This window comes from Aquarana catesbeiana, linkage group LG01, assembly GCF_042186555.1.
Source record: "Aquarana catesbeiana isolate 2022-GZ linkage group LG01, ASM4218655v1, whole genome shotgun sequence".
NCBI classification, from domain to species: Eukaryota; Metazoa; Chordata; class Amphibia; order Anura; family Ranidae; genus Aquarana; species Aquarana catesbeiana.
The window spans coordinates 230,347,972-230,363,655 of NC_133324.1; the positions used below are offsets into that span (position 1 = coordinate 230,347,972).

Here is a 15,684-nt window from a genome sequence, read left to right on the forward strand (position 1 = left end):
GTTAAGAGAAAGGCTGCAGGACCCCCTGAGCTGTTAGCCGGGCATGAGCTGCCAAGGTCGGTCAACTTCTTCCCATTGCGTCTATGATCCACCACGAAGCTCGGATGTCCAAGAATTACAGTGGTTTGTTGCTAGGAAGAGGCAGGGAGTGGATGCACCAGCCGACCGTGTGCCCAGAATACTAAAATGGTGCATGCATGTGCAGTAAGTTCCCACGAGAAGGAGGCTATGCAGCTGCAGTGATGTCCCAGGCCTGTGCAGGAGCACCATCTAGCTCTTTGCCCTCCCAGTGGGTATACCTTTTAAGAAGTCTTCAGGCTTAGGGTTTCTGGACCCTGGCCCTGGACCTGGACCTGTTAAGCAACCTGTGGCTAACTCATCAAGTTGTGCCTAGGTGAGCACCCAGGCAAGATCCAGCACTTGAAGCAACATTACAGGCCAGCACTGCATCTTCTTCCTGATAAGGTCCAGGTACAAGGCTCAGTCAAGGAGTCAACAAACCCAGAAAGCTGCTAAACTAAAGCCACAGCACCTATAATCAGCTAAAAACGTGATAAAAGAATCCGGATGCAAAAAAACTAGCAATGAATATCAACAAATATAAAAAAAGTAAGTTTGTCTGTCTCAGAGCACAGAAAAGATGTGCATGCACCCAAAGACACTAGCAAAAAACAGAGGCTTGGTGGGAATGGGAGGGGTTAGGCTTGGGTTCTCCTTACAGCTTTGTTAGCCAGTGTCCAATCACCCAAAGCTAGCTGTACAGCCTAGCAGTCTAGGACTAAGATCCTGTCCCCTGTAATGTACGATTAAGAAATATATATATATTTTTTTTAAATGTATACATTTGTTACGCTAAAATAAAAATAAAAGGGGGGGGGGGGGCTATTATACCTGTGTAACAAATAAAAGCTCTTTTGTCTTTAAAAATGATTTAGGTATGCAAACTAGTCAATTATCATGAAGTTATCTAAAACCAGCTAAATTTGACCTGGGCATCTAGGCATCAATGGGAGCTGGGCGTGAAAGGGTTAATATCTTTAGTTCTAGTAAGAAGTTAAAACCTATCTTAATTGGAATACTGACTCGCTTTAAGCAAGCCCCTAGCAGACTTCAGTGGGCTTTTAACTAGCGTTATATGGCCCTGAAGCCTTCTGGAGATGGCTAGCAGTATGTTTAAAGTGACAACCAGCACAATCATTAAAATTTTTGCTCAACCACCCCAAAATGGAGCTGAATGCTGCTTTAAGGGATTCAACAAAAGGTGCTCAAAGCTTTGCAAATACTCGGAAAAGTTTGCGGTACACATCTTTCTTATACATGTTGAAGCCCATGTGAATGAGGCCATTGGGACAGGAAACTTTGGTCAATTTCTTCAATGGAGATGCATACTACCATAAACACCAAAAAAAAAAAAAATAATAATTTTGACTTTCCTGTAAATTCCACATCTTGCAGTACAGTACGGGACACAGGCATAGTATTCATAGACCTTGGGTTTTAGGCTTGTACCTTCAAGAGACTGGACCACGGCAAAGCTCTTGAGAACACCCCCGCTCCCCCCTTGGGATCTCCCGTAATCCTGTCTCATTCTGTGAATCCTCAGTTTTGTAACAAGCAATGCAGAATAACCACAAAATAGAGAGGAAGATGGCCTGTGTCTTGTAATCTGTACTGTACTAAAACATATGGAATTTACAGGCAAGTCAAAATTCCTCGTTTTATTCATGCAGTACAGGACACATAGTGATGCACAGTATTCATAGACCTTGGGACATTTCTAAGCAATGTATTGGAGTGGTTGGCATAAACAGGCAATCGGAATGTACAACAGTTCTCTACACTTAAGAGCTAACCTAGCCTCAGAATGCTGCTGCAAAAAGGGTAACCAGGGCCAACATTGTCCTGGAATGGATAAAGCCTATAGGATATGAGAGGAAAAGCAGGTAATCAGGTGTTGGAAATAAATATATATGTATAGAGTGCCATATACACATGATGACAGAGCACCCCAGTATTAACTACAAGGCTTTTTAATAAGGTCTGCTTTAGTGGTGGAGAAACATTATAGGAAGAAAAGTAGTCCTCTGAGGCAGAGTTCAGGGTCAGCTGGTTTTTAAGGAGAAAAACAATGTCACTAAGAAAAACCTAAGAGGAAGAATTCCTCCAGGCTGTCTGTGGGGTATGGTACTTGAGAAAAACCCTTGATAAAAAAAGCTTTTGCCTATATGGATGATGGGAAGTGTGTAACCCCTCTAGAAGAAGGATATATGTTGAGTAGCACTACACCACTCTTAAGAGGAAAGGAAACAAATTTCCCTTAGGGGGTGACAGTGATGTCAGGAATGTCTAAGGCGTGGAAAATGCCTAGAAGGCGGTTGGAAGGAGGGATCCACCAAGGGTACACATTGAGATGTTCCGTGGGTAGACTCTTTAGGTGCAGAGACCCTCAGAATGATATTTCAAGTAGGCACAATATGGTGAAAATGAGAATAGATTAGAAGTGAAGCTCAAGGCTCTATGCTGTACAATGTCAGTTTTGACACATTTATATGTACACCTACAAGAAAAGGACAGGTGTAGCCCTAAGCCCGTAACTTGTTTACGGCGTGTGCTCTGAAGAAAAGAGATTCTGCTTGCATAAGAGGGGAGAAGAGGGCTGACAGGTATACAGAAGTTATGCCTGAAAACAGTTTAAATTGTATAAAAGGAAAAAACTAAACTGAGAAACACAAAATAAAAATTTAAGTAATGGGATTCAATCTCTGTAGTACCAGAGTGGAAAGGTAAGGGTAGGAGGCGGTACGGAGAAGGGAAGGCTCTATTTAGAATCCCTTTATAAGTAGGCTGAAAAGCCAGATGTGACAGGTTTAAACAACCAGTGTCAAATAGGAAACAACTTCTGCAATCTATACTAGATCTTCGTAATGTACAAAAAGGATGAAGAATATGCCTGGGTTAAGGTCACAAAACTATTTTTGGCCGTCAATATCAGATCCTATGGATCCATATGTTTAAGTGACAATAGGACTTTAATTAAATTTTTTTTTCTTTTATAATTGGCGTGATTTGACATAGCAATGAACTATGTGAGGACAAGAGGTCCATATCTTCTACCTGAGGCAATGATGGATAATATGCTATCCAAACCATTTAGTATTTGTGCTGTAGATTGAGAGATCGTTGGGCAGTTAGCAAATTAGGTTGCCTGATACCAAGCAGCCACCAAGAGAGAGGTGAACCACAACTACAAGAGGGCGTAGCTACTGCAGAATCACTCCATTACTGGAGGAGATTGAGGGCTGGATGTGTTTGTCAATATCAGAAATTTCAGGGAAGAACCCACAAAAAGGTCAGATGCATGATCTACCATAAGGAAAAGGATCAGGGTAAGGAGGATATTAAATGTTTGTTGGGAACCTGAAATCAGAGAGAAAATTGTACTGAGAAATGGGCATATCTGGGAGTCGAAAAAAAATGTCCCAAGGACTGTGATAGTTATGTTTAATCATTTAGAGAAGTGTGGGTCTGAAGAAAAAGATGCAGAGTCTACTAAAAGAGATTAGTCTTTTTTGGGCTGTGAACAGGGAAAAGACCAAGTATTTATGACAAGCCTGGGGGTGGAATTGAGACATTGGGGGTTGTTTACCGTAAAAATAGTTCTAGTGAAGAGAGGCAAGACGTTCATATTTTTTTTTGCAGGTACAGAGTTACATAGGGTGCAATACAGGTTCAGGGCTGTGGTCCATTTTTATGAAACCCAGCCACTTTCTCAAAAACTAACAAAAAAAAAAAACTTTTAAACAACACTTCATTACAACAGTTTTCTTATACTTTCACAACTTTATTAGGCAGGTGCAAGATCTCTTATTAGAAATGTTCCTACTTCACTGCAGAAATTATGTTGATTACTTTCTTAAAAATAAAATAAAATCAACATATTCGCTGTATAAGTAAACAAGTACATTTCTATTTAATCAATGTATAGGTTACATTATGTTTCTTATTAGAAGAAAATAGTAAGAAAAGTATTCTACCATTTTGTTTTACTTTATCAGTGATAACAAGGAAAATATAGCCAACAGGGGGTAATGGTATTCTTGTGTGAATGTGAATTATTGCCAATAGAAGCAGGTTCATCTGATATTGTCCCTTGAGGTTTTCAAGGATAAGGTGAGATTTTCCCTATTTTTTAGCTCATTGCTCATAAATAGCCAGCTAATTTCAGTGGTGTTTGTGTCCATTTTGGTGGAATTCCTTCTTTTTTGTATGAATGGGAAGGGGGATTATTTATCATCTATTTCAAATATATCAACCCCACCCCATTCTTTATTTTTAAAATTAATTCATTTTAAAAGGTAATCAACTTAAGCCCTCAATCTTTATCTATCCCCCCACACCATTGCTATTTTTGTGTTGTATTGTGTAGCTGTTAGCTCTCTAATGAGGGACACCTTCACAGATTCACTATAACAACTGGAGGGATTCCCAATGTCTACTTTCCATCTTTTGAAGGATTTGTTTATACAATCAACAAGAATCTTTGGGGGTGGAAATTGGTGACACAATTTTCAGTTTACCTGCAATCCTTCTGTTGAATGAACAATCAAAGTATGACTAATATTGGAAATGGTGGCTCTACTGCACAAGAATAGGGAAGCAGGCAGTTTTAACAAAATTGCCTCCCCACATTACCTGAGTTAATGCTTAATAAGCTGAATCTTAAAAGGTACAACCCAGTCAAAGCTGTAAGTCAAACTGGTAGCACAGCCTACTTTCTCATTGCCTCAGTTGTTTTCTTTTTTATCCATGCATATCTGTTTTGCACCAGTCCATGCCACTCCCTTTTATCTACAATTCAGATAGCTGGTTACTTTTTATATTGGCCTGTTAGTATTGTACAAGAAATATTTCCAAAACAAACTCACTGTAGGTGGGTTCCATGCTGTTTCTCACATACAGAAACATGACATACGAAAGTGTCAGTACAAAGTTCAGGTGTTTCAGCCCAGTGTGTTGCTATGGCTATTTTAGTGATTTTTATAGCATAAATACGGTGCAACTTTAAGACCATGTACTGTTTAGAAGCTAAGGCTCCCCCTATTCATATGCTAACTAACCTGTTAGATTGCTTCGCGAGCTCAGAACAGGAAATTATGCTACAGGAAGTATGTGTACATTGTAGGCATATTTTGTAATACTCTTTCATGTATTTCCCTAAAAGTGTACTTCGCTTGTGTGAGTACAGCATTTTTGTTTAGTAAAGCAAGCACCTAATACACTACAGAGGTTTAATTGCTTCCTTGCTTCTGCCGCAAAGAACCTTAAAAGACTCAAAGCAAAACATGCAGCCACCAAAAATATTAAAACCTTACTTGAAATTTGAATGACCAGTGGCACAGCAATTAGGGAGAGAAGTTACGCAATGTAAAACAAGTAAGAAGATTCACGTGTGCAGCAATCTGGGCTCTGGCTGCAGTAGATTATATGGAATTCAGTTTAAGTCAAACTGATCAGAGATATCCACTTCAGCACAGCTGCAATGTTTTCTGGTGAACACAAGTAGCTATCTGGCAGAAATTGCCAGATATTGCAAAAATAACCTTTTCAGACAGGATTTTTTGGCTATTTAAAGGCAGATCTTTAAATCCCCATAACTGTTGGTATGTGCTATACAAACAGCACTGGCCTAATAAAAGATCAGAGATGGAAAGTGCACAGCAAAGAATAATGTGACAAAAGGCGCAATCGTGAAAAAAAAGGCACAGTGAAAAGCCTACTCAGTCTTTCTGAATTATATAAGATTCATATTAAAAAGGTATGGCAAACTTGCTTCCTGATGTTAGTAGTGATGCAATAATTCCTTAATGGCATTACATTTTCATGTCCTATAAAAATCCACTTTAATGCATTGAATGTGTACAGTATATGAGATTTTCAAAAGAACTGTATTATATACTGCAGTTAATTTATAAAGCTCACTGGGCAAATTAATATCCCTAATACCACTTCACACAAAATTATTAAGAATAGCCATAAAAGTATCGGAAATCAAGATGACAACATGAAATGATGATCGATTAACCCACTTAAGAGAGATGTAAAATTATTCATCACCAGTTATTTCAAACAATTTTTCCTAAACATGAGATGTGTGTGGATATGGGAAACATCCAATCATAAAGCTCCCTTTCCCTTCAGGGGGCACAGAGTAATTATCCTAAGAGGCGCAACCTGATTGATTTGCAGGGTGATGTCAGCTGGGAAAGCAGTGCCAAGCACCAGTCCCTGCACCTAGCACACTGCAGCCATCTGGATTACTTCATTTCTGTGGCTATGATTCGTTTACACAGTAATTATCTTAACCCATTCAGTGTTATTCATTACTGCTGCTATTGTAAAATACTTTTCTTGGCAACAGGTTTTATCTGTCCTAGCTATAAAATGAGAACAAAGGCCATATAAATGATAAAGTAGCTGTTGAAGAATGTACATAATAAACAAAATAGTAGTAGGGGTGCTAAATATATGATTATACATCAATAATCGTAATTGATACTCTTTTCATTGCCAAAGATGTTTATAAAAATAAGAATGAACAGCAACTATGTGTGTTCGTACAGGCTCTTCCGTTTTAAAGGGTACCAATACAGACTATAGCCTATGTAATAAAACAGTCACTAACATGTCAGTGCAAGCAAAATTACCCTGTTATCCTGGGAACTGGAAACCATGGGTTTTTTCAAATATGGACTTTCTACATGAAGATGGGGCTTGACCCCATCTCCTGGCTCCCTTATTTGTCAGTGAAAAAGCCAATTACCTTAATAAGCAGCAGCCATGATAGGTGTGAAAGTAGGGCCAAGCACTGACTTCAACATGATATTTGCATATTAAAGCACCAGAGGTTTTAGGTTCCCAGAATGCTCTAGGAGATAACACAAGATGGCAGTGCTTGTACCGCTTACACCTAAAGGCATAATCTTACATTTTACAAAAATAAAATGTTTAATATTTAAGAAAAGTGAGGTTCTACTGCTATTAGGGGTTGTCTGAGTAACCTCTTTACCTTATTGCCATTATTAGAAAACCAGCCATAACTTTTGACTCCAAATGCTGCTTTATCAAGAGAAACATCTAAGCTGGTAACTGTGTGGCCATATGTAGAATGCAGTATCTTTTCAGGGACATCTGGCTTTAAGAGATATACTATTTCTTCAGCAGCAGCAACAGCAACAGGACATCCTTCAGAGTTCTGAATCAAATGGAGAAAATTTACCTGCAAAAAAAAAAAAAAAATTTTGGATAAGTGCATAAATCAAATCAAAAAGCTATTTGTGCAAATATAAACCATATTGTAATCAGCAGATCTATTTTCCTTTAACTGTCGAGACAAGACCTAAGACACATATGGAGTGTATCGGTCAACTCATAGACTTGCATTGTGAGGAGAAGTCGTAAAGCAGAACCACTGTACAACACTGCAGTTGGCAGACCCTAAATGTGTAATGAACAAAATAATGACTATATAGAATTACAAATAAAAGCATTATCCACCACTAAAAATATGTTTTCTATTAAGCTGAAAAGACTATTCATACCCTTTAAATGTACTGTGTGTAAAACATACAAGTCATATGAAAGAGGCTTCAGTTCTTTTTGGGGTTAATACAACTCACCAGTTTTTGGGTCTGAAAACTGCAGCAACTTCGCCAGCACCCTCTATCGTCAGGCCTTTCCATTTTTATTTCAAAACTGGATGCTGTTGCTATAGTAGCGGTTTCTGGGCACAGAGCTAGTGCCTGGATTTTCTGGTTGTGCTGATAGTGATGGATAGGTTCCCGACCAACCTGAAGACACCAAACATCAATGGAACCTGGGAAAAGCACAACACAGTTTTGGAAAAAGCCAGAATAGCATTTCACTATAAAGAGTTAGGCAGGCCACACATTACACAATTTTCTTTCCTTCAACCCTGAGTTGAAAAAATAAAAAATTGTTAGATTTTCCGATCAACACAGTCAGTGTTGATTGGGGAATCCTTCCCGCAGCACTATTGTGTTCTGCCAGTGGGGAGCCTTCCCCACCAACAGATAACAATGACCACTGCTGGCCACTATAGCAGCAGGGTGGGGGAAAAAAACAGACAGGCTGGTTGTACTGAAGAAAATCGATGGATCGGCTTTAGTACAAGCAGCCTGTTCATAGTTACATAGTAGGTGAGGTTGAAAAAAGACCATCAAGTCCAACCTATGTGTGTGATTATATATCAGTATTACATTGTATTTTCGTGTATGTTGCGGTCGTTCAGGTGCTTATCTAATAGTTTCTGGAAACTATCAATGCCCCCCGCTGAGACCACCGCCTGAGGAAGGGAATTCCACATCCTTGCCGGATGGTCTGTCCTTCCTTTTTTACTGTTTACATACTTAAAGAATTTCTTGGGATTTTTTTTGCTCTCCTCTGCTATGTGTCTTTCATGTTCTATCTTATCTTACTGCCCAGTCTATGTCTGGATAGTTAAAATCCCCCATGATGATAACACTTCCCATCCTTGCTGCGAATCCAAATTGTGATAGGAGATCTGTCTACCCTCCTCCCTCAGGTTAGAGGGCCTATATAACTCCCAGTATTATTTTCCCTTTAGCTTCATCCCTTTGGAGCTCTACCCATAAGGATTCCACCTCCTCCCTAGCTCCCTTAGTGATGTCATCTCTCACATTCACTTGTACATTATTCTTGATATATAGGCATACCCCTCCCCCTTTTTTATCCTCTCTATCCTTGCGATAAAGGGTACACCTTTAAATGTTTGCCAGCCAATCATAAGAGCTGTTGAACCAGGTCTCCGAAATTCCCACAAAATCCAAATCGTACAACAGTATCTCTAGTTCACCCAACTTGCCTGCCAGGCTCCTGGCATTGGTGAATATGCCATATAGTTTAGACCGGTCTCATATTATGCTCTTATTGGGCATTCAGAGATTGCAACTAGGACTTGCTACTATACTTACCTTGGGTTTATGTGCTTTGGTCAACCTACCACTAATGCCCTCAATACTACCCTCTGGACTATGACTATCTCTACCATTGGACCCTCCCCCTGATATCGCATAGTTTAAAAACCCCTCTAACTTTTTGGCCATCTTCATTCCCAGCTGATCTGCACCCTCCTCATTTAGGTGCAGTCCGTCCCTTCTATAGTACTGGTTATCGAATGAGAAGTCGGCCCAGTCCTCCAGGAACCCAAACTCCTCCTTATTACACCAGCTCTTCAGCCACTTGTTTACTTCAGTAATCTCCCTCTGCCTTTCTGGTGTGGCTCGATGTACCGGTAGTATTACTGAGAATACTACCTTGGAGGTCCTTTTCCTCAATTTAGCTCCTAAGTCCCTAAAATCGTTCTTTAGGACACTCCATCTGCCTCTGACTTTGTCATTAGTGCCAACGTGCACCATGACAGCTGGGTCTTCCCCAGCCCCTTCCAGTAATCTGTCCACCAGATCCGTGATGTGCTGAACCCAAGCGCCTGGTAGATAACATACTGTTCGGCGCTTCAGGTCTTTGTTACAGATTGGCCTCTCTGTCCTTCTAGATGGGATTGAAATTCAAATTTGTATCTGTCTATGGGTGGCTTTAAGAATACGAACAGAAACAATACTGTTACATGTAGATTAAAGTTAATCATCTGCCAAAACCCCTTCTCAGTCAAACATTTTTGCTGGCTGCACAGGCTTTTTAAAGGCCCCCTTGTAAACCTGGGGTAGCTGGCCAAACTCCCAGGAAAAGTATTTTGTACATTACTGTGCTCTGTTACCGGTTCTAAAGGCTTAAGGGTTTTTTTTGTTACCTTAATGCATTCTCTGCTCCTCATCCCCGGGGTGACCCTGACTATGATCGGCTCCACAAAGTTTGGCCCCTCATAAATTACCTCTCACCCTTGGCCTGTATGGGGTACCACTTGCACATGGACAACTTTTATGCAAGTGTGTCCCTTTTTAGACATTTGTCTAAAAATATATATGCTCTGGCACGGTGCAATCTAATCGCAGGGGCTTGTTAACACCCCACTCAAAAAGGCAGAGAAAGCCTACCTACGTGACAAAAAAAAGTGAAACAAAAGAAAAAAGTTGTCTTATTGAGTTAATGTTATATCATTACTGTGTGTTACTGTAAACTGTTGTTGTTTGCTTTGCAGGAACATCAATCAGCTTTACCACCGATCTGTGTATTCTGACAGCAGCAGGGTGCGCCTCTCCAAATACTCATGTCAGTGCCTACAAAGCTGCAGAGGGAGATTTGTCCATCTGCAGTTGCCCAACATTAGGAGTGTGGCAGAATCTGTTAATGCTGGTCATAAATACACTGTTTTTAGAGGACCTAAAATACCAGGACAGCTCAAACAACCCCAAATAACCCCCTTTTGGAAAGTAGATACCCCAAGGTATTTGCTGAGAGACATGTTGAGTCATTGGAAGATTTTATTTTTTGTCAAGTTTTTGGAAAATGCCAAACAAAAAAACATTTTTTTATATACAAAATGGTCACTGAGATATTTCTCACACATGCCATAGGTATACGTGGAATTACACCCCAAAAAGGCCATTTCTCCTGAGTATGGGGATACCACACGTGTAAGACTTTTTGGCAACTTAGCCACATATAGGGGGCCGAAATCCATTGACGACCTTCAGGCTTGCAAGGGGTGTTAATTACGCATTGGATTTCCTGACTACCCATCTCATTTTCGAAGGCCCTAAAATGCCAGGACAACATAGACAGTGGAAAGTAGACAGCCCAAGGTATTTGCTGAGAGGCATGCTGAGTCTTTGGAAGATCTCCTTTGTTGCCACAAGTTTTTGTAAAATTATTATTATATATATATATTTTTTTTTACACAAAGTTGTCTTTGGGTATACCTGGCATTACTCTCCAAAACACATTTTGCTACTCTGCTACCTCTCCTGGGTATAGGGGTAACCACATGTGAGAATTTGTGGGAGCCTAGCCACATACAGGGAAGCAAAAAACAATAAGCATCTTCAGGCTTTCAAAGAGCGTAACACGCAAATTTCATTTCCACAGTTTCTGAGACCCTAAAATGCCAAGACAGTACAAACACCCGCCAAAAGGCCACTTTTTGAAAAGTAGACAATCCAAGGTATTTGGCAAAGAAGCTTTGCGAGTATTTTGCAGATCTCATTTGTTGCCACAAGTTTTTGGAAAATGAAGAAAAAAAAAAACAACTTTTTTTTAATTTCAAAATCTTGTGCCAAAAAATTAGATCTGCAAAATACTTACCATGCCGCTTATAAAATACCTTGGAGTGTCTATTTTCCAAAACGGGGTCATTTGTGGGGTGTTTGTACTACCCTGGCATTTTACTAGCCTTTAAAACTGTGATAGTCAGTCAGGAAATTAAATGTGCAAGTTATGCCCTATGAAAGCCTGGAGGTGTTCATTGGATCTTGCATCCCTGTATGTGGCTAGGCTTCCCAAAAAAATAGAAACAAGATTAGGGCTGCAACTAACGATTATTTTCATAATCGATTAGTTGGCCGATTATTGTTTCGATTAATCGGTTGATAAGCTTAAAAAAAAAAAAAAGTGTTGTGTATAATTTAGTTAATATGTAAAGTTTTAAAAAAAGGCAATTTATTCTTAAATATCTCTATGCAGTGGTAAATATAAATAACTATATGGTTAGGGAGCAACATATCTAATCCACTCTGAGAATAACAGACAGAAGAGATATACTGTATATACAATTAGATGAGATATACTGTATATACTATTAGAGGAGAGATATACTGTATATACTATTAGAGGAGAGATATACTGTATATACTATTAGAGGATATATACTATTAAAAAAGGGTGAATCTGGTAAATATCATCAGACTCAGAGATCAATTTTTTTTTATTTAAAAAACAATGTCTTCCTTCAAAAAAAATGGCATTTTAAGAACATTTGTTCAATTTTTTAATTGTTAGTGGGGTCAAATTGACGTTCATTTTCAACCATGGTGACAATTTGTAAAAAGAAAACTTCTTGGTCAAAGGAATTTTCAGATGGTGTATGTGGTTTTCGTTCATTTTAAAAACAGAATGTTAAAAACAAGTGAAAATTTCAAACATTCTTTCATTCAGCGAATGTACAAAGATTTTTCGTCTGAATATTCTCTTCTGAAAATTGATCCGTGTGGCCAGCATAAGGCTCGGTGCACACCTATGCAGTTTGCTTTTGATATGTTTCTGCAATGCTTTTTGCTGTGCGTTTTGATTTTTGCGCACGTGATTTTGCTGCAATTTGCATTTTTTTTTGCATTTTTTGGCCCAATTTGTTGTTGGGCAGATTAAAAAACACAAATTGCTACAAAAACGCATTACATGCTTTTCTGCAGCTTTTCCATTGAAGTGTATTGAACCAAAAAAGCACCGTTTTACATAAAAAAAAAAGTCCCTGAACCTTTCCAAATACACAGCAGCTGAAAAAAAGCATAGATGTGAACGTGTCCCATAGGAAACCATGTAAATGAACTGCAGTGCGTTTCTGCAAAAAGCACCAAAAAACACACAGATGTGAACCACGTCTAAGAGGTTTAGTAACATAATGGGGGTTTAAAAAAAACTAAAATTAGCCCTTTATAGTACAAAAAAAGCAAATAATCTCTATTGTAAGGGGTTCATTTTTTTACTGTAGAACTGTGAAAGTAACATTTACAGTAGCGATTATTTGCTCTTTTTGTACTATAAAAGGCTCAATTTAATTTTTTTTTAACCCCATTATGTTACTGGCCGATTAATCGATTATGAAAATAGTAATCGATTATTTTCATAATCGATTAGTTGTCGATTAATCGATTAGTTGTTTCAGCCCTAAACAAGATATACCTGTGCTCAGATCCCGATAGCTTGTACATGCATATAATCTATCAGGTGTTAAAGCTGTGTGGCCATATATTAACAGTAAAAATACTGGATGAAGCCTCTGCACATTGCTATACCCTTTCAAGCAAACTTTGCAATAAAAAAATAGGGATATTTAGTTCACACATATTGCAATACATGTTTAAGCTGACCAAATGCATCAAAGTAATCCCTCTTTAGCCAGACCTAGTCTGCTTTGCCACTGCAAATGCTACTGTGCACACAATGCAACCTGGGGCAAAAAGACACAAAATGGGGGGAGAGCTACATGGTTAAGGTCTGGCCACTGACCTGCAGTACAACAGAAACAAGCTATTCTTGTGCTCAGATCCCAGTAGCTTGTACATACATATAATCTACCAGGTGCTAAAGGATGGTGACCACATATTAACACTAAAAATACTGAATGAACCCTCTGTACACTGCTATACCCTTTTCAAGCAAACTTTTTATTGCAAAGTGTGCTTGAAAGGGTATAGCAGTGTGCAGAGGGCTCATCCAGTATTTTTAGGCTCTGAAAAAGTATCATGTGTAATGACCATACTCAGGAGAAGTAGCAGAATGTGTTTTGGGGTGTAATGCCACGAATACCCATGACGTATTTGAGAAATATTTCATTAATGTGACAACAGCAATTTTTGTCATTTTCCAAAAACTTGTGGCAAAAAATAAATAAATCTTCAATGCATTTAAATACCTAGGCATGTCTACTTTCCAAAAAGGGGCAATTATACTGTTTATACTGTCCTGGCATGTTAGGGCCTCCAAAAATGTGACAGGTAGTCAGGAAATCCAATTCGTAATGAACGCCTGCATTTTTTGGGCCCCTGTATGTGGCTAGGCTACCAAAAATGTGGTATCCCCATACTCGGGAGGAGTAGCAGAATGTGTTTTGGGGTGTAATCCCACATATACCCATGGCATGACAAATATCTCATTAAAGTGATAACGAATAAAAAGTAAATTATATATTTTTTGTCAATTTCCAAAAACTTGTGGAAAAAAAAATAAAATCTTCCATGGATTCAACATGCCTCTAAGCAAATAGCTTGGGGTGTCCGATTTCCAAAAATGGGTCATTTGCGGGGTATCTGTACTGTCCTGGCATTCTAACGCCTCAAGAAATGTGATAGGCAATCAGAAAGTCTGAGCTTCTTAAAAGCTGCATAAATGCCAGTATATATACACCATAGTTTACAGACGCTAAAACTTTCATATTTCAACTTTCATACAAGCCAATTAATATACACTTATTGGGATTTTTCTTTAACCACTTACCGACCGCCGCACGACGATGTACGTCCAAACTTTGGCGGCGAATATCGTTGTTATGGCAGCAGCTGCCATAACCCCGGTATACCCGTTTTCGTGCGGCGGCCGGCTTTCAGATAAAAGTGGTCCCTGAGGCGGATTCGCCGCGAGATCACTTTTATCGGTGGCGGGAGAGGGGGCCCACCTCTCCCGATCCGGTGCCCTCCGCCGCTTACCGGAGCCGTCGGTAGCGGCGAAGGCGATTGCATCTGTCTCCGTCCTGTGTCTGGAGACGAGTGAGGCTAAGATGGCGCCCACTCGTCTCCATGACACTGCTGGGTGGAAGCGACGTCAAAACGTCACTTCCGTCCACGCCTCTTAAAGGCACATTTTTTTCAAATGTCATTTTTTTAAATGGCTTTTTTTTTTTTTTTTTTTTTTATTGCATTTTAGTGTAAATATGAGATCTGAGGTCTTTTTGACCCCAGATCTCATATTTAAGAGGTCCTGTCATGCTTTTTTCTATTTCTATTTTTCTAAGGGATGTTTACATTCCTTGTAATAGGAATAAAAGTGACACTTTTTTTTTTTTTTTTTTAAACAGTGTAAAAATAAAATAATGTAAAATAAATTAAAAAATTTAAAAAAACCCCCCATCTCGACGAGCTCGCGCGCAGAAGTGAACGCATACGCGAGTAGCGCCCGCATATGAAAACGGTGGTCAAACCACACATGTGAGCTATCGCCGCGACCGGTAGAACGAGAGCAATAATTCTAGCCCTAGACCTCCTCTGTACCGCAAAATATGCAAGCTGTAGAATTTTTTAAACGTCGCCTATGGAGATTTTTGAGGGTAAAAGTTTGATGCCATTCCACGAGCGGGCGCAATTTTCAAGCGTGACATGTTGGGTATCAATTTACTTGGCGTAACATTATATTTCACAATATAAAAAAAAAACTGGGCTAACTTTACTGTTGTCTTATTTTTTTATTCAAAAAAAGTGAATTTTTTCCAAAAAAAAGTGCACTTTTAAGACCGCTGCGCAAATACGGTGCAAAAAAAAAAGTACTTATTAAAAAGGCAACGACCGCCATTTTATTCTCTAGGGTGTTAGAAGAAAAACCATATATAATGTTTTGGGGTTCTAAGTAATTTTCTAGCAAAAAAAAACTGTTTTAAACATGTAAACACCTAAAATCCAAAAACGAGGCTGGTCCTTAAGTGGTTAAACCAAATACAAATACATGTAGCAGAATATATTTTGGCCTAAATTTATGAAGAAATTAAATTTAATTGGATACCTTTTATAACAGAAAGTAGAAAAAATAGTTTTTTCTAATTTGTGTGAAAAGAACATAAATTTCCTTGGCGTACAGTGTTGCATAACCTAGCAATTGCCAGTTAAAGTAGCACAGTACTGAATACCAAAAAAGTATCTGGTCATGAAGGGGGTGATCAAATGTTTAAACTGAATCCAACCTTTTCTGCATTCTAACTTCTAACAG

General features: G+C 38.9%; 1 protein-coding gene across 1 annotated transcript in view; it reads right to left on the bottom strand.

Annotated features, from left to right (window-relative positions):
- The window catches only part of FBXW8 (F-box and WD repeat domain containing 8), a 211,775-nt gene that overhangs the window by 47,867 nt on the left and 148,224 nt on the right, over nucleotides 1-15,684 (bottom strand). Inside the window, exons 6-7 of the mRNA XM_073625799.1 lie at nucleotides 7,677-7,873; nucleotides 7,067-7,276 (exon numbers count right to left, since the gene is read on the bottom strand). Coding sequence (XP_073481900.1) covers nucleotides 7,067-7,276; nucleotides 7,677-7,873 — 407 coding nt within the window. The remainder of the gene's footprint in view (nucleotides 1-7,066; nucleotides 7,277-7,676; nucleotides 7,874-15,684) is intronic.